At 35.7% G+C, this 19,508-nt stretch overlaps 2 protein-coding genes across 5 annotated transcripts in view; both read left to right on the top strand.

Moving 5' to 3' along the window:
• Positions 1-19,508, top strand: part of LOC139894461 (uncharacterized) — a 59,274-nt gene that overhangs the window by 37,906 nt on the left and 1,860 nt on the right. The window contains exon 1 of one of the 4 annotated variants that reach the window (XR_011775001.1): positions 9,021-9,225. The exons of the other annotated variants lie outside the window; for them this stretch is intronic. The gene's annotated coding sequence lies outside the window, so the exon portion shown is untranslated. Of the gene's footprint in view, positions 1-9,020; positions 9,226-19,508 lie in introns of those variants that run through there. 4 annotated transcript variants of the gene reach the window in all.
• On the top strand, positions 14,139-19,421 carry LOC139894460 (putative disease resistance RPP13-like protein 1). The gene is made up of 2 exons (XM_071877770.1): positions 14,139-18,170; positions 18,980-19,421. Exon 1 carries the CDS (start codon positions 14,301-14,303, stop codon positions 18,003-18,005), a length of 3,705 nt encoding a protein of 1,234 aa, XP_071733871.1. The 5' UTR covers positions 14,139-14,300; the 3' UTR covers positions 18,006-18,170; positions 18,980-19,421.

The following is a 19,508-nucleotide window of genomic DNA, read 5'->3' as shown; positions in this document are numbered from 1 at the left end:
CCTTGTGCCAGACCGAAAACTTCTAGGGTGATCTTTACTATTTCTCCTACCAAGGATAGTAATTGCATCCGACACGATATTGACCATGATTTTATGCAATGTCTTAAAAGACATCGCCTTAACAGTTTCTTGTTCATCGCTCTCCTTTACAACCGGACGGTAGTTTGCCGTAAGGTAATATACGGAACAAGTAAACTGGATGTGTGCTTTCCAAACACAGGGATAGCAAGTGGGTACACAAAACCGGAAGTTTTTAGCTTAAAATCAAAAGAAAATATGAAACCCACAACCCACAAAAATGTTTATGAAAACTTACACCGGTGATGGGTTAATCCGGAAAACGTGTCTAGTATAAAAACTAGCATGCATTTTCAAAACACAAAACTTTTTCATCAGGTTCCTACTTTCCCTAAGGATCCAAATTTTTCTAAGTCACGTAGGGCTTTAACTACGACCCTTAAGTTTCATTAACTTGGAACTTGTTAGTTGTTAAGAATTGAATTGACGGAATTTGTATCGTGGCGTGAAAAAGAAATCATCATCATTGTATATAGTGTGAAATAGAGTGTGAAAAATAAAAGAATAAATCGTGTGAAGTGTGATTTCCTATTATTTCGGAGTATTTTTAATTCTGTATTGCTTGAGGACAAGCAATGTTCAAGTGTGGGGATTTTGATATTGCGCAAAATGAACATATATTTAGTCGCAATATCTCTCCTAAATAATAGGTTTTCATATGTAATTGTATTATATTTCCATTGTAATTGTACAAATAAATAAAAGTGAAGACGGAGTGCGAAAATGAAGATATGTCAAGAAACGAGAAGTACAAGCAACAAAGCCAAGCCAAGTAAAGTTAGAAGTCCTGAATTTAAAAACCTCACTAACTTGAGGTGAATGTCGACATAAGCTTTTCTGAGTGTGCCTAACATTCTTGTGCATTATGATTATTATATATTAAAAGGTTAGGTAAATGTATGGATTTGATGGTTAAATAATTCAAAAGATGATACAACTAACACACATGATGGAGAAACAACAATACACAATTTGTGAAAAGGTGGGTCCATGATGATGGCTAGAGATCGAGAAGATATAGATACAGACAATCACACCTAGTCACAATTCAACAAAGAATAAAAAATATACAAGGTGACTAGCAAGTTGGGAGGAGGTATTTTCAAATGGACACATATATAAAGAAGGCTACTGTCAGTTACAAAAGGAGGGTCACACACAACAAGTTCCAAGAGTTGAAAAAAAAGTTGACTAATATTCTCTCATACACACATACGATTTATATTATATTTTACCAAGTTTCAGATTGTGTACTGTAATATCAATTTGTACGGGTGTTGAATTTGAAGTTTTCTACCGCATTGAATTAATGGAAGCTAAGAACTTTTGTGTAAGTGTTATTTCTTTTTCTACCATGTTTAGTAGCTAATTTGTTATTATGCTTATTTAACTTAAGTAGTTATGATGTTTGACTAAAAATATGAAATGAGTTAATTTAATTTGTACAACGGTTAATATTTAGATAAAGAACGACCTTAAGGAAGATTGGGGTTTTAACTATTAATGGGTATGGTAAAATAATTAAGTGACAACTTGTTAAATTATCACTACTTATAATTTACTATATGCATAAATAATCACATACGTTGACCGGACACGGAAGACGAGTTATTTATATATATGGTAAATTATTCATTGAAACGGACACGTGAATGGATTAATGGTTAAAAGACTAGTTAAAATTAAGGTGGGTTACATACAGTGACAACTGGTGTAATTATTGACATACGTGACAACCGCGTCAAACCATCTAAATAGTAATTAGTTAGAATATTTAACTGTTGTTACAAGATAAAATGACGAGGACACTCGCATTTGATTCTTGTAATTATAGGACTGCGCTGGACAACTCCAGGTGGACATATTAAATATTCTACGGGTACAAAGGAAAATTGACTCAGGGTAAAAAGTAAAAAGTAAAAGTCAAACATCGTAACTACGGAAGTTAAATAAGCATAATACTCTTTTTATTGTATTTTCATCTCGTTTAGTTAAAGTAATTTTTATTCACCTCGGTAATTTTTATTTACTTTATTGCTACAATCTAGTTTAATTTTACTGTCTTGTTGATTAATATTAAAAAGAAAAGCCAAAAAAGACAAACCGGTCGTTAAACGGTAAATCCCCCAAAGTTACTAAAATTACTATATATTACTAAATCTAACTTAGTTACTTAATTTAACTAGATAACCTAGTAAAGCACCTAATAAAAGTGTCCACGGATCGACCTCCCGGACTTTACCTTAGCTATATTACCATACGATAGGTATACTTGCCTAGTGTGTTTTAGCTTAATTTTAGGTAATTTCCTGTAGTAAATAATATAAAACTAATAACCGTTTCACCACCCCTAAAACAGACATCATCTTCCAAGGTCTGAATCGTTCGCTCACTTTGCCCGTCAGTCTGAGGGTGATAAGCAGTACTCATGTCAAGACGAGTTCCCATGGCTTCTTGCAAAGAACACCAAAATCTAGAAGCAAAACGGGGATCGCGATCTGAGATGATCGATAAAGGTACACCATGACGAGATACAACCTCTTTTATGTATAACTGAGCAAGTCTCTCCATTGTATCAGTTTCCTTCATCGCTAGAAAGTGTGCAGATTTGGTAAGGCGATCAACAACAACCCAAATAGTATCGTATCCGCCCACCGTCTTTGGTAGCTTGGTGATGAAATCCATTGTTATCCGTTCCCACTTCCATTGTGGGATTTCTGGTTGTTGAAGTAAACCAGAAGGTCTCTGATGCTCGGCTTTAACCTTCGAGCAAGTCAAACACTTACCAACATAAGTCGCAACGTCCTTCTTAAGATTCGGCCACCAATACTGTTCTTTAAGGTCGTGGTACATTTTGCCCGCTCCAGGATGAATTGAATATCTCGATTTGTGTGCTTCATCAAGTATCAGGTTTCGTAGATCTCCATAATAAGGTACCCAAATTCTTCCGGCATAACATCGGAGTCCAGACTCCCTAACCTCGAATCGAGAGACAAGTATGTTCAAATGTTTATGAGATATGTTCTCCTCCTTGAGAGCCTCATCTTGGGCTACTCTGATCTGGCTGTTGAGGTTCGAATGGATGGTGATGTTCAGAGCCCTAACACGAAGAGGTGCCGTCCTCTCCTTTCGGCTTAAAGCGTCAGCTACAACATTGGCCTTGCCAGGGTGATAACGGAGTTCACAATCGTAGTCGTTGAGCGTCTCGATCCATCGACGCTGTATCATATTCAGTTGCTTCTGATCAAAGATGTGCTGGAGACTCTTGTGATCGATGAAAATAGTGCTCTTAGTTCCATACAAATAGTGTCTCCACAATTTAAGCGCAAAGACAACGGCTCCAAGTTCAAGATCATGTGTAGTGTAGTTTCGCTCGTGAATCTTCAATTGGCGGGAGGCATAGGCAATAACCTTTGATCGCTGCATCAGTACACAACAAAAACCACTCTTCGATGCATCACAATAAACAACAAAGTCGTCACTGCCTTCAGGAAGTGATAGGATAGGTGCGGTGGTTAACTTCTTCTTCAAAGTTTGAAATGTTGATTCGTGTGCGGGTTCCCAAATGAACTTCTTGCCCTTGTGAGTCAGTGCGGTCAAAGGACGCGCAATCAGAGAAAATCCTTCGATGAATCTTCGGTAATAACCGGCAAGACCTAGGAATTGGCGAATATGCGACGGAGTAGTGGGGGTCTCCCACTTGCTGATGGCTTCAATCTTGGCGGGATCAACTTTGATACCCTGATCGCTTACAACATGACCCAAAAATTGTACTTCCTTTAATCAAAATTCACACTTGGAGAATTTGGCGTAAAGTTGCTCTTGTCTTAAGAGTTCAAGCACTAATCGGAGGTGTTGCTCATGTTCTTCTTCGCTCTTAGAGTAGATGAGGATATCATCTATGAAGACGATAACAAACTTGTCCAAGTAAGGCTTGCAGACACGATTCATGAGGTCCATGAACACGGCAGGTGCATTTGTCAAACCGAATGGCATCACGAGAAACTCATAATGACCATAACGGGTCTTGAATGCAGTTTTCATCACGTCACTTTCCTTCACCCTCAGCTGGTGATATCCGGATCGCAAATCGATCTTTGAATAAACGCTCGATCCTTGTAGTTGATCAAAAAGATCGTCAATTCGTGGAAGAGGATACCGATTCTTGATAGTCAATTTGTTGAGTTCACGGTAGTCGATACACATACGGAAGGATCCATCCTTCTTCTTCACAAACAACACAGGTGCGCCCCAAGGCGAGAAACTTGGTTGGATAAATCCACGGTCTAACAGCTCTTGTAGTTGACTCTGTAATTCTTGCATCTCGGAAGGTGCGAGACTATAAGGTGCGCGAGCTACAGGTGCAGCTCCTGGCACTAAGTCAATCTGAAACTCTACTGCTCTCTGCGGCGGTAATCCAGGCAATTTCTCTGGGAAGACATCAGAAAATTCGTTCACAATTCGAACGTCATTCACGCTCTTCACCTCAGTTTCTACCGCTTTCACATGTGCTAGGACAGCAAAACGTCCCTTCTTCATAATCTTTTGCGCTTTCACGCAACTAATGAGGTTCAACTTCGAGGTACATCTCTCTCCATAGATAACCAGTGGTTCGCCATCTCCTTGTGGTATGCGAAGTGCTTTATCTCCGCAGATTATATCGGCCTTTATCTTGCTCAACCAATCCATACCGACGATCACGTCAAAACTTCCCAGTTTGATAGGTATCAAATCAATTTCGAAATCTGCACCAGCTATGTTGATAATAGCTCCACGACTAATATGGTCAACCTTTTCAAGTTTTCCATTTGCGACCTCGACAAGCATACTTTCTTTTAACGGGACTAATGACCAATTAATCTTATCGCAAAAATATCTACATACATGTCATAACCCGTCCTTAACCATAAGAACGTGTTAGATAACGTATGATTTCATTGCGAGGTATTGACCTCTATATGCGACATTTTTAAAAGAAAAACTGTATATATTATACATTACAAACCATGATTCTTATTTTTGATACAAGCTTTGGACGAAATAAAGATGATTATCGTTTAGCGATAATCTTCGACTTACAAACTTTACAAATGATGATAACAACACGATTTCTAGCATATTTTACAACACAAGTTCTTGGATATGCAGTCTTATTTTTGACACAAATATGCGTACGCAAGATCCTGCTCAAATTCAACATAATGCAGCGGAAACTTCTAATTATCACCTGAGAATAAACATGTTTAAAACGTCAACATAAATTTGGTGAGATATAGGTTTAGTGCCGGCAGCAATATATATATAGACCACAAGATTTCGTATATAAACAGTTTAATAAAAATATTCTAAGTGGTTGAGCACTTGGTAACCATACTTAACAATTAATCACGTCGCATATTCCCTTTAATATGAAATCTTACTACACTGTACCAAGTGTAGTCACGAAACGAAGTACTGTGCAACCGTTGAATACTGGTCGTCCAGTCCGGTTGGGGTTGTCAAGCCCGATAGATCTATCAACAGGATTCGCGTTTACAATACCGCTGTAAATATTAGTTACCAAGCTACATGGAAGTATGCCAGTGGTACAACTCAACGTAGAATATATTTTTCAGTTACTTGTGTCCATAACGTAAAACATAAAATACATGTATTCTCATCCCGAAATATTTAGAGTTTAAAAGTGGGACTATATACTCACTTTCGTCTTGAAGATATATATATATTTTGACTTGGTCTCCCGGTTGATATCACGAACCTATCCATATATAATATATCAATACCTTTTCTTTTTAAACAACGTCACATATATATACTTGTTATACTTTTAATACTTTTTATAATTCCTTAGTCCGTAGTTAGCAGTTCGTTGTTAGTAATTCAATTTTAATGGTTCATATTTAGATGTTTAATAAACCCCCAACGAAATAAATAAAACCCCCAACGTATATGTATTGGTCGAGATTAATCTTGACCCACGGTACCGGTGTTGTCAAATGACGTGTTGCGTACATAAAGTACCGGTGTTGTCAAATGACGTGTTGCGTACAAACATGGGATCTTATGATTAATCTTCTCGTGTTGTTTACGGGTGATCCTGAACCATATAAAATTGAATTATGAGTACATATATATAAAATATCATGTTATCTTAAAAAGATGTGATTTATTTTAATTTTCTCCAATTAATCCCGAAGTTAAACTAGTCTTGGATAGCCAATTTTGTTTCGGTCATAGTTTCTTCGTTACAACTCCGTTTTCGTTGATTCAACTTGCCATCTCCTTGGATCGAGTTCCTCTTTAAGACTATGAACTGTAAATATCTTAGTTTGTATTCAAAATCACACGGCATAGGTGAAACTTTAGTGAAACTTATGAAGTTAAACCTTTTCCTTTATGTAGGCAACCTTAAATGATTATTTTTCTAAAAATACTTATACTTTGAATTAACTCATGAAATTTTTATGTGTTACCATATTCATAGTAAAAACCATTTTTCCAGAACATAAACCTTCAATTCAAAGTTTAAGATGGTTTTTAATTATCCAACCCAAAACAGCCCCCGGTTACACTCCGACGTCGTAAAAACAGTTTTTAAGGTGTTCTTTGAAAAACCAAGTTATACCTTGTTAAATTAGCATATATTTAAGTTATATTACAGGTCTTGAAGTATTTTAAAAGTTAAGTTAGAAGGATCTATTTAGTTTGCAAACAAGTTTGAAAACATTCAAACTATGTTCTTGTTGTTAAAATTGTATACCACAAAATATGATAGCTATATATATATGAATCGAATAAGGTTATGAACATAGATACTACCTCAAGTTCCTTGGACAAGGTTTCTGTAAAAGAGGAGTAAGAACCTAGAACCAAAAGGGTGATGGAATTGGATGAAAGATTGGAAGTAAGTTTGTGTTCTTGGAAGGATTTCTTGAAGTGTTTTTGTAAGGTTTTCTTATGAGATTTAAGTGTTGTTTTTGAAGCTAAATGATGGAGAAAATGCTTGGAGATGATCAAGTATGAAGTTAAGAGTATTTTGAGAGAGAAATGGAAGTGTAAGTATGAGAAAATGGGGTGAAGAAATGGTGTGCATGCATAAAAACGTTTTTAGGTTATAAAGGAAAAAAAAGATACCTAACTTTGTTTTCTTGCTAAATAATTCATGCTACTTGACAAATGGTTGGTTCCACATATTTCTTAATCATTTAAGGCTGCTAAGGAGCAGATTTTTATTGGTATATACCAATAGTAAATACATCTAGAAGCTGCGTATGATACGAGTACATATACTCTAGATATACGTATAGAAATTTTGTGAAAAATGGAATGAGGATTCAAATATAGCTATATTTTGTGAATACACTTATATGGTTTTATGTATTTAAGTTCTTAAAAGTGATTAAATTCATTACTTATACGATATATGTATAAACATTATAGGTCATAAGTATTTAAGTCAAATAACGTTGCATATGGTTATCGTTTTGAAAACTTAAGTTAGTAGTTTCAAAATATACATATAACTTATTGTTATTAATACAAAATGAGATATTAAAACATTCTTAGATCATATTAAATATGTATATATACATATATATACACAAACGTATAATTATCATATGTTATATAGTTCGTGATATCATCGGTCAAACTAGACGGTCAAACGTTGTGTAAAACTCTTTTCAAAAACATAAATCTCAACAATTTGGATTGCTTATCATGTTGGTAAGGTTTAATTTATGTAAATATTAATCTTACAGGTATAGAATGATCGAAAAAGTGCGGGTCATTACAATACATAACTTCTATCCGCACCAGTATCAAACAAGACAGAAGCTAAAAGATTGTTGATTGTGAATATACCTGTTACCAAGTCGGGGTTATCGCGTGCATCCCTTGCATTAACATTAAAAGCTCGTCCACGGGGTGGTCCGCCATCTTTTCGCTAGTTGGGGCATGCGTTTCTGAAATGGCCCGTCTGCCCGCATTCGTAGCACTTCTTCGGCCCATTGGTGTTTGGCTTCCCATTCAAAGTAGTGACCTTGCAGTCCTTCCCGATGTGCCCAGCCCGTTGGCACTTCTCACAGACAACATTGCAATACCCAGTGTGGTGTTTGTAACATCGCTTGCATTGAGGTAAGGTTCCTTTGTAGTTCGGGTTGGTGTTGGTGTTGTTGTTGGGATTAGGGTTTCCACCGTTGTTGTGCCTCTTGGCGGGGGTTTGATCGTAGTTTCTCCCCCTGTTGTTGTTGTTGTTGTTGTTGTTGTTATTGTTGTTGTTGTTGTGGTTGTTGTGGTTGTTGTCCCATTTTCTCTTTTCGCTACTACCAGCCTCAAACTTAGCCTTCTCCGGCTCATCAATAAGAATCTGATTCATGAGTGTATGCGCCATGCGCATTGCTTCGGGAACATTCGGTGGTTTGGATGAGGTGACGTTTCCTTTGATGGACTTAGGGAGTCCCCAGAAGTATCTCTCCATACGCTTGAATTCCGGGGTAACCATGGTCGGATACATAAGAGTTAACTCAAGAAACCTCCTGTTGTAATCATCAATATAGCATAATTTGTTAATACTAACAAATTTCAAGATCACAAATTCAAATTTGCCTAATTGATAATGATACATATGACCCCAAACATAATTTATGGATTAGTAATATGCTACAAAATCTCTCCCATTTTTGAGGGCGCTAAAATTTCAAACTACGCCAGCCTCATCTATAAATAACAAAGGCACATATGGTTATGTATCCATTCACAAAGCATTTCCTCTCCGGAAAAATCATACTAAAAACATATTTCAATAATAACCTACAACTAACTATCTTGTAATGTCTGATGTGGTAGTGTTCACTTCTTTGAAATACTTGAATGATCAGTCGCGTCCCTATGTGAATATATGGGTGAAGGTCTTGGTCAAATGGACTCAAACCTATCACATATATAATTACTAACTTATTCTAATTTGACTATAGGTAAAATCTTGTGTTGCTAAAGCTATTATTCTAAGGACATTGGCTGATGAGCGGTGGTTTGGTTATGGGTGCAATAAATGTGGGTCCATGGCCGGTAGAAAGATTGTTGGTCCAAATTCTGAAATGTTGGGGAATGTTCGAACTATAATACGACAAACTTAGTATATCCAAAGTAAGTTTCGAATAAACATACTGTTGATTTTTTTTTGTTTTTTGACCTTTCGGGATTCGAGTTGTCATAGCATTTGAAGACAAGTCTGGAACAACATCGTTTATATTGTTTGAAAGCCAATTAGCATAGGTTTTAAAAAAGAGTGTTTCCTGGTTGTATGCCCAGACATTGAAAGTATTCCCATAGTGTTAAATTTAATAGATGAGTTTCATCGTACATTGATAGTTATTCGTCAATAGCAAAATACCATTATGTTTGGGAACATAACTTTAGACATCATATGTTATGTAATTAAGGTACTTTGAATGTACAACAATCCATTTGTCTTCAAGGTAAACATGGTGACAACTGTGTTATATAACTTTTTCTACTACATTTAATAACTATTTTTAACATGTTAATTCGTCTTTGAGGTATTAGTATTAATTTATTTCTAACATACTATACTTACAGGTTCAGACATTCAGATTTTTTCTCAAGGAAGTTGTTTATTGAATGTAAATATAAATGAACATTATGCAACTATAATCGGCTTCAAAAATATTCTTTTTAATAGCCCCGCGAATTCGCGGGTTATAAACTAGTTTAGCATATATATTCTAATCAACAATTATATATAAATGCAAAATTAAAACACAACCATGCATCACACACACATAGCCTAGCCTAAAAATCCTATGCTTGATCCCATGAGCCGACATGATATCAAGAGGTCAAACTAAGGGTAATATCGCTCCCACTTAATTCAAGAATCAAGTGAAAACTTGACAAATGCCATCATTGTCAACTTGACATGTTCACCATCTTCTAAGTCAAACTCCACGTTGCATCTTTATCTTTAATCTTCATCTTATTACATTTATTTAAAATTGAAAAATATAACTAATCTAATACTTTTATAATTTAGAATAAACTTAAATACAATACTATGAAAATGAAAAATAAATATAATACAACTTTGGCTTCAAAATGGCATTTCTTATAAAAAATAAATAATCAATATGACTTAATATTGTCGTAATCAACAATCACAACAATCATACATAGGTCGGGGCATTATGGGCTATGTGTGCAATCATAATTTTTAATAACTACATTATTAAAACCTACATATGGCTTGTCCATGGTTACAATGCATGTGTACAACCATGGAATGAAATAAACAACAATTATTCAAGCCATAATAAATAAATTCAAAATTTATAACAGTGACTTTTTTTCAGATCTTATTCGTGCGTTATGAGGTAATCAACAAAGTTGACTTTCAAAACCATAAAGGTTTTGACTCTTACCAATTCACCACAAAGCTAAATCTAAAGAAAATCACGCGACAATTAAGATGGTGTACAACCTGGCTCGGATACCACTGTTGGAAAATCGTGTGTACTTTTAAGTCAGATTAACGCAGTGGATAATTAAAATAATAATCAATTATTATTTTATAAACCATTTACAAAATTAAATATTCATATATTTAAATTTAATAAAACATGCACATGATTAACGATCCCAAAGATCCAGTTACACCACTAATAACTGTCAAAATATGTAATTCACAAAGTGAGTAAACGATATACCTTTCTTGGAGAAATTGATGAGACGGAGAGAAACTTACGATCAAAAGTATGACCGCCTCTTTGGATAGTCCACACTACACTTTAAAACGACCGTCAATGGATGCTAGTCCAAACTCAAATATCGTATTAATATAATCCAATTATATTAATACATTAATCGATAATACTCTGTATGTGTATGTTGAGATTTATCAAAGGAAAGCAAAACAAATATGTTATTTTTCCCCTCTTCTCTCTTACGGATCTCATAACCCAACGATCATATATATATATATATATATATATATATATATATATATATATGAATATATGATATACTCTGTTTGTTTGGTAGAAAAAGCAAATCAAAAGAATATATTGTTTTCGATTTCTTTGTCTGTAATATCATATTTCGTTTGATTTGATTTTAAAAAGTCGTATTTCTCAAATACTTTAGGGGTATGTTATGTAACTTATAATTAATAATTTCTATCATGTCGCTTTAATGTAAATAGTAAATTAATTAATTTCGTTTCATTTACTATTCATATAAATAGTAAATGAATTAATTTCGATTTACTATTTTGTTACTTGAGTAATATATATACATCATATATATATATATATATATATATATATATATATATATATATATATATATATATATATATATTATTTGACGTCTCGGTATGTGTGTGACCCCGAAGGCTCAAATAAAGTTGGTCATATAGTTATATATTGTTTCTTGCACATTAATCCTACAATATCAACCTCAAAGCTTTATCTTCATCATCCCTTTTAACTCCAATAGCTTCAAGTTCAGAAACAATACCGTTAAGAATACTTAGATGATCTGAAATCTTTCAACCCCCATCCATACGCAGAGTATGAAATTGGTCTTTAAGACACAACCGATTTGAGATGCCCTTGCCATGGTACAACTGCTCTAGTTTAATTCAAAGCTCATTTGCCGTTGATAGCCCGTGCACATTTGCAAGCACGTTCTTTGCAAGACACAAACGAATCGCACTTGTTGCCCTCAAATCAATATCATCCCATTCTTCTTCATCGAACTTATTGCTAGAATCACTGCCAGGAATAAGGGTGGGTTTACCCTTCAAAGCCTTGTGTAAACCAGACTGAATCAACACATCCTTGACTTGAACCTGCCATACGCCAAAATTGATCCTCCCATCAAATTTCTCAACATCAAACCTCATTGGACTGAACTTCGACATCGTATCCGTATCCTACAAACAACACTTTCTTTGATTTTGCTCACGTTTCAACTGACCGACAGATGTAGTGGAGTGGCGCACATGATCCGTTAAATTGGAAAATCCAACACCCGGTCCACTACAAATTCTAGACACCACTTACTCCGAATCAGAAAAAATATTGTCTAACTAGATATCCTATACGATCAATAGAACTTGTTTCTGATGTGGACGATCCACTCCCGTGACAACCACAGAGCATACTCCGACTCCTATAACCGAGACCCCCGTCAAACCTGACGCTCTGATACCAGTTGTTGGGAAATTACGGTCTCACTAATTCCCACCAACCAGCCCAACAATAATAGTAAAGAAATAAGAACAATACACAACACAAGATTTAACGTGAAAACTCCAAAACAGGAGAAAAACCACCGCCCCCAAAGAGAGAAATACACTATATCACAAATTGTTACAATGATAGACGACTCTCTTAAGTCAACTACACTCTCCAAAATATTTAACTAATACAACTCTCAAAAAAGGGTAAGAAAGAAAGAAATAATCAAATATTGATTGGTGCAAATTGAAATGAAGACTTAGCCCTCTTTTTATAACCAAGTCACATACCTCCGACTTTCTCCCCCACCTATGTGGGATAACATCCTTCACAAAGTACCCATATCAATTTTTCTATCAAAAAAATAAAACCAACAAGATTTTGGTAATGAAGAGTCTGGGGAGGTGATTGGTGACCAAAGCATGATGTTGGTTAGTGAAACTTCAAGTTTAGGTGCAGCTGAATTCGATGACAAATCGAAACCCATTAGATTAATGAATAGGATTGTGTTCAACTCTGACTAATTAGTGGGCTATAGAATGTGTTGATTTTACGATTCATTTAAGCTGCGTTCAACTTGAAGCAGGGATCAAATGTATATTGACGATTCCCTTTTTTCGAGCTGATTGGATTTTTTTTCTTACCAATAAGAAGAATTTTAGACGGTACGAAGAAAGAGTGAAATGGTAAAGGAAGAGAAACTGGGAATGTTGATTTTTGTTCTGTACTGTATAGTGTTGATAGGAAAATTAGATACTAGAGTTCGTACTGAATTTTTAATATTTTCAATTGTTAAATGAAATTTGATTTTGTTTCTTTTTGTTTTGTTGGTGTTCATCTGTTGTGATTTGGTACGATTGAGAGAGGATGAGAGTAAGATAAGATTTTGAGAAAGAACTAAAATATGCAAGGAAAAAAGGCAGAAGAGAATGCTATTCCCTTTCGGTAAAGGAATAAAATAAAGCATTTATTGTTCCCTTTCAGTAAAGGTTATTCTATTCTATTAATTACTGTATTAATTAATCCTTACATACTAAAACGTTCACACGGTCCCTCAAATTCGGCTCAATTTATACAATAGCTCCCTCAACTCTACACTTTCTCAGAGGTAGAAAGTGTAACATTAAAATAAAAGAAACTAATTCCCCCGAATTTATAACGGGTCCTATCTTCTCGTTCGGTGCGAATTAAATTTTTCCGAGACCACCGTTCAACTCGAAAAAGTCTCAGGAACCCAACGGGACTAACTATACGCGAAACAGACACTTTTTAAAAAACGCTTAACACAACGACATCCCGTATCTTTCTGTTCGCCGTAAGTTAAATTTTTCCGACAGCACCGTTACACTTGAAAATTTTTTATGAACAAAACGAAACAAACTACGTTCGAAACGAACACTTTTAAAAAACGCTTAAGACAACGACATCTAAAATGGCGCTTAAGACATGAGCCGTTTTCCCTCTGTTAATACACAACCCTACGTTAAATATGAATACACAGTCCGAAAGCCGTCGCCGCATCGTGCGGGCCGGATCGGACTAGTTGGTGATTTGTGGTTGCTAATGCTGGGCATTTAATTATTGGATGAATTTGAATCTTCAAAGATGTTTGTGGAAAGCTAATTTTTTTATTTGTTTTTTATTTAATTATTAATTTTTAACTCTTTATAAAAGGGGATGATTCTTACACATACTTTTTTAATCCTCACATACCTATTTTAACTTTTTACTCTTCTAATAATACTCAATTGGTGTGTGAGGATAAAAAAAATGTGTGTGAGAATCATCCTTAATAAAGCATTTACTGTTCCCTATTTCTTCTTTTATCAAAGGGCTCAGAACTCTTACAAATAAGGATCTTGACAACAAGCTTTCAGTACACAAATTTCATCTCTACTAATTAAACTATAATCTCTACTATAAAATCTCATCATTATCATCATCATAAACTAATTACGTCCAATGGCTGAAATCATTGCTTATGATCTCGTGAAAGCCGTTCTTCAGAAGTTGGCTTCTGAAGCTTTCAAGAAAATTGCTCGGTCTCGAGGAATTCAATCCGAGCTCAACAACCTGAAGAAGAGATTGTTCCAAATCCAAAACGTTTTTAATGATGCTTCTCAAAAAGAAGTAACTGATGTAGCTGTTAAAGAGTGGTTGAATAGTCTCCAACATTTGGCTTACGATATTGATGACGTGCTCGATGATATAGCAACCGAATCTATGCACAATGAGTTCAACCAACAAGATTCTGTTGCCACAACCAGCATGGTAAGAAAACTCATTCCAACTTGTTGCACAAATTTCACATTAGCTGAGAGGGTGAGTCCCAAGTTAGATACTATCATTAACAAGTTGCAAGATTTAGAAAAGGAAAAAAATGATCTTGGTTTGGTTATTGTGAAACAAGATAGGCCAAAGAATATGAATAGGAAACTTGAGACGACATGTTTGGTTGATGAATCTACTATTATTGGACGGAATGTAGAAAAAGAGGGATTACTCCAGAAGTTATTGGGAGATGAATCATGTGATGAAAAATTTAGCATTGTTCCCATAGTTGGTATGGGTGGGGTTGGTAAAACAACTCTAGCCAAACTTTTGTATAATGACAACCAAGTGAAGAATCACTTCGAACTCAAGGCGTGGGTTTGTGTTTCGGATGATTTTGATAGAATTGGTATAACCAAGGCTATCTTTCAATCTATGGGCGGAGAGAACAAGGATTTTGCAAATTTTAGTCTACTTCAAGAAGCTCTTAAAAATCAACTTTTAGGAAAACGTTTTATATTAGTGTTGGATGATGTATGGAGTGAAAGTTACAAGGATTGGGAAACCCTCGTACTTCCATTTCACGCTTGTGCTGGTGGAAGTAAGATCATCGTGACAACACGGAAGGTGCAATTGCTCAAGAAGCTAGGCTATGATCATATAGACCAAATGAATAACTTGTCAGATGAAGAAGCTCTATCTTTAGTTGCTTTACATGCATTAGGTGTACATAACTTTGATTTACATCCAATGCTGAAACCACATGGTGAAGATCTTGTGAAAAAATGTGGGGGCTTGCCTTTGGCTTTGATAGCACTTGGGAGGTTATTGAGGACCAAAGAAAAGGAAGAATATTACTGGAAGGAATTGTTGAATAGTGAGATATGGAGACTAAATGATGGAAGTGGGATAATTCCTGCCCTTAGATTAAGCTACCATGATCTTTCTGCGTGTTTGAAGAGGTTGTTTGCATATTGCTCTTTTTTTCCGAAGGACTATATATTTGATAAGAGGGAGTTGGTTCTGTTGTGGATGGCAGAAGGATTTTTGCACCATTCGACTCTAAACAACTCTACAGAAGAACACTTTGGTGATGAATGTTTCGAAGAGTTGTTGTCAAGGTCATTTTTTCAAGATGCGCCAAATGAGAACAGATCGTTGTATGTGATGCATGACTTGATAAATGACTTGGGGACATCAATTGCTGGTGACTTTTTTGTTAGGTTAGAAAATGATATGAAGATGGATAAAGGGAGTGAAGCATTGGAAAAGTATCGCCATATGTCGTTTGTTCGAGAGAAATATGTAGCCTATAATAGGTTCAAGGCATTCAAGAGAGCTACAAGTTTGAGAACATTCCTGGCAACGTCTGTTGGGGTGATCGATTTTTTTTGGGACGAGTTTTACTTATCTAATAAGATTCTAGTTGACTTACTTCCAAAGCTACCATTGTTAAGGGTTCTTAATTTAAGTAACTTTCGGATAAGTGAGGTACCAGATACCATTGGTAGTTTGAGGCACTTGAGGTATCTTAATTTATCTCAAACTCATATCACACAACTACCAGAGAATGTCTGCGATCTCTATAATTTACAGACACTAATTCTGTTTGGCTGTATATATTTATCTAAGTTGCCCAGCAACTTCTCAAATCTTAAGAATTTGCGCCACATTGACATCAGGGAAACTGACTCTTTGAAAGAGATGCCCTTAGGGATAAGTAAGTTAAAAATCCTGCAAACACTTTCCAAAATCATTATTGGAGGTGAAAACGGATTTGGAATTACCGAGCTGAAAGAATTAAATAACTTGTGTGGGGGACTTTCTATTGCAGGGTTGGATGAAGTGCAAAATGCAATTGGCGTACGAGAGGCAAACTTTTCGCAGAAGAGGATTAGTGAGTTAGAAGTGGAATGGAGTGATGTGTTTGATGATTCTCGTAAGGAACAGCTTGAAAAGGATGTATTAGAAGAGCTGAAGCCTCATAGTGATACTTTAAAAAAGCTCAAAATAGAGTCGTACGGAGGAATAGAGTTTCCAAATTGGGTTGTGGATCCCTCTTTTGTTAGATTGTCACATGTATCGATACATGGCTGTAAAAAGTGTACACGTTTACCGCCACTTGGGCAGCTAGTGTCACTTGAGGAGTTGTTTATTGAAGGCATGGATGAGGTGAATAATGTGGGTTCGGAGTTTACTGGTACTGCTAATGGTGTGTCATTCACATCACTTAAAGTTCTAAGTTTTGTATATATGAAGGGGTGGGAGTCATGGTCAATCAATTGTGGGGATGTGTTTCCGTGCCTTGAGAAGCTTGTTATAGAAAACTGTCCTTCTCTGGTCAAAGTTTCACTCGAAGCACTACCATCACTAAGACAGCTTGAAATAAGGGAGTGTGATCAGAAAGTGTTGACAAGTTTGGTTCGTGTAGCCTCATCGGTCACCGAGTTAAAACTAAATCGCATTTCAGGTCTTACTGATGAGGTGTGGAGAGGTGTTGGTAAGCATCTCATGGCAGTTGAAGAAGTAACCATATGTAGTTGTAATGAGATAAGATACTTGTGGGAATCAGAAGCAAAGGCAAGTACAGTTTTTTTGCGTTTAAGAAACTTGAAAGTAATTGATTGTGATAATTTGGTGAGGCTTGGAGAGAGAGAGGGTGATGATAGTGATGATGATAAGAGTGGAAGTAATCTTCTCACATCTCTTAGGATTTTAGAAATATATGTTTGTAAGAATATGGAGCATTGCAGATGTCCTAACAACATTGAGACATTGAAAATTGTAGGTGTAAGAGATGTTTCCTTGTCAAAAGGAGGAGGGCAGAAGCTCAAGTCACTTTGTTATATTGAAAGTGAAGACAAGAGTGACATTATCAACAGCAACAACAAAGGCATGCCATTGCTTCAACGTGTAGCAATAGAATGCATCCCAAATCTGAGATTCATCCTTGAATTGAATTGCTTCGTTCATCTCACCAGTCTATATATAAGTTCATGTGAAAGTCTGGAATCATTTCCTGATCAGCAATTGCCAGATCTCACCTCTTTAACGAATCTGTCAATCACCAACTGTCCTAGAATGGATGGTTCATTTCCTCATGGGCTTTGGCCTCCCAATTTGGTATCCTTAACAGTAGGTGGGTTAAAAAAACCCATATCAGAATGGGGCCCACAGAATTTCCCACCTTCACTTGTTGAGATAACCTTACGTGGGGAGTCAGAAAATGACGTGAAGAGTGGTCGTCAATTGTCTAGTCTTCTTCCATCATCTCTTACTATTCTCAGATTGTGGGAATTTAAGGAATTGGAAACGATATCAATGGGACTGGAACACCTCACCTCCCTCCAACATCTATCATTTTCCAGGTGCCCAAAGATGAAAGATCTACCATAAATGCTGTTGCCTTCACTTCTCAGTTTGGAAACTTATAAATGCCCAAAACTGAAGGAAAGGTGTAGTCAAAGTAAAATTAAAGGTAGAATAGGAGGAAGCCACAACTACTACTGGCCCCTCATCTCCCATATCCCCCACATCAACATTGACTGAGTTACAATGAAGGTGTGCATTTCTCTTCGTTTTCTATTTCTGCATTTTATATTTGGCTCTGCTTACAACCGAACAAATTATTATTTTATATACTAATTCATGTCAGTATCTTGGACATGAATATGGTTAATATTGTTTTGTTAATCAGTAATATTATGATCACATGAACTAACTAGAAGCTGCACAAAAACATAATGTATACGATTAATGAATCATTTTAATAATGTACTACCTGATCATAACACTACAAAATAATTTTCATTTCTTGACACTTCCATAATTTTTGACACTTGTGACACATTAATAACTTGACATTTTTTGACACATATATGTATCACTTGGAAGCGTGGAAAAATATGTGTCAAAAATTTTACTGTCAAAAATTTTTGAAGTGCTATCAACTTTTTGACACTTTTAAGTGTTATTGGGTTATTCTTTTTTGACGCTTTGAAGTGTCAAAAACTTTGTGACACTTATAGATGTCAAAAATATTTTTAATTATTCACATGTTAAGGTGTTAAAAAATAATTGAAGTGTCAAAAAATGGAACATTTTTTGTAGTGTAGTAATGAAAAGAGTTGATAAGTTATTCTGACTAGATGCTCTAAGAATAGAAAAATGGCACTAATAATATAAGTTTCTTATACCAGTTTAGGAAATTGTTTGCATTAATGTTATGCTTTGAAGGAATTTCGACCCATTTAAACCTTTCCTTTTTTTCTAATGTTCTCTTGATCGATTTTGTGGTGAAACATTGCCTAAATTGACCAAGTCATAAGAGAAATTTCCAAATCTAATGCTAGTTATTAATTTTGTGGTAGTACACGTAGGTACTGCGAATCATGCATATGCAATGTTAGGTACTGCCAAATCTGAGATTCATCCTTGAATTGAATTGCTTCGTTCGTCTCACCAGTTTAGTAATAAGTGATTGTCAAAGTGTGGAATCATTTCCTGATCAGCAATTGCCGGATCTCACCTCGTTAACGAATCTGACAATCACTAACTGTCCGAGAATGGATTGTTCATTTCCTCGTGGTCTTTGACCCCCTAATTTGGTACACTTAGCAGTAGGAGGGTTAAAAAAAAACCATATCAGAGTGGGGCCCACAGAATTTCCCACCTGCACTTGTTGAAATAATCTTAAATGGGGGATCTTCGGAAAATGATGTGAACAGTGATTGTCCGCTGTCTAGTCTTCTTCCCTCATCTCTAACTTATCTCGTGTTGGGGGTTTTAAGGAATTGGAAACGATTTCAATGGGACTGGAATATATCACCTCCCCCCAACATCTTACAACTGAGGAATGCCCAAAGATGAAAGATCTACCAGAAATGCTATTGCCTTCAC

This window comes from Rutidosis leptorrhynchoides, chromosome 2, assembly GCF_046630445.1.
Source record: "Rutidosis leptorrhynchoides isolate AG116_Rl617_1_P2 chromosome 2, CSIRO_AGI_Rlap_v1, whole genome shotgun sequence".
Taxonomy (NCBI): Eukaryota; Viridiplantae; Streptophyta; class Magnoliopsida; order Asterales; family Asteraceae; genus Rutidosis; species Rutidosis leptorrhynchoides.
The sequence above is the reverse complement of the archived record's forward strand: the minus strand, read 5'-3'. Positions and strand labels throughout refer to the sequence as shown.

Coding starts and splice junctions, on each gene's coding strand:
- LOC139894460 (XM_071877770.1), top strand. CDS start 14,301: ATGGCTGAAATCATTGCTTATGATCTCGTGAAAGCCGTTCTTCAGAAG.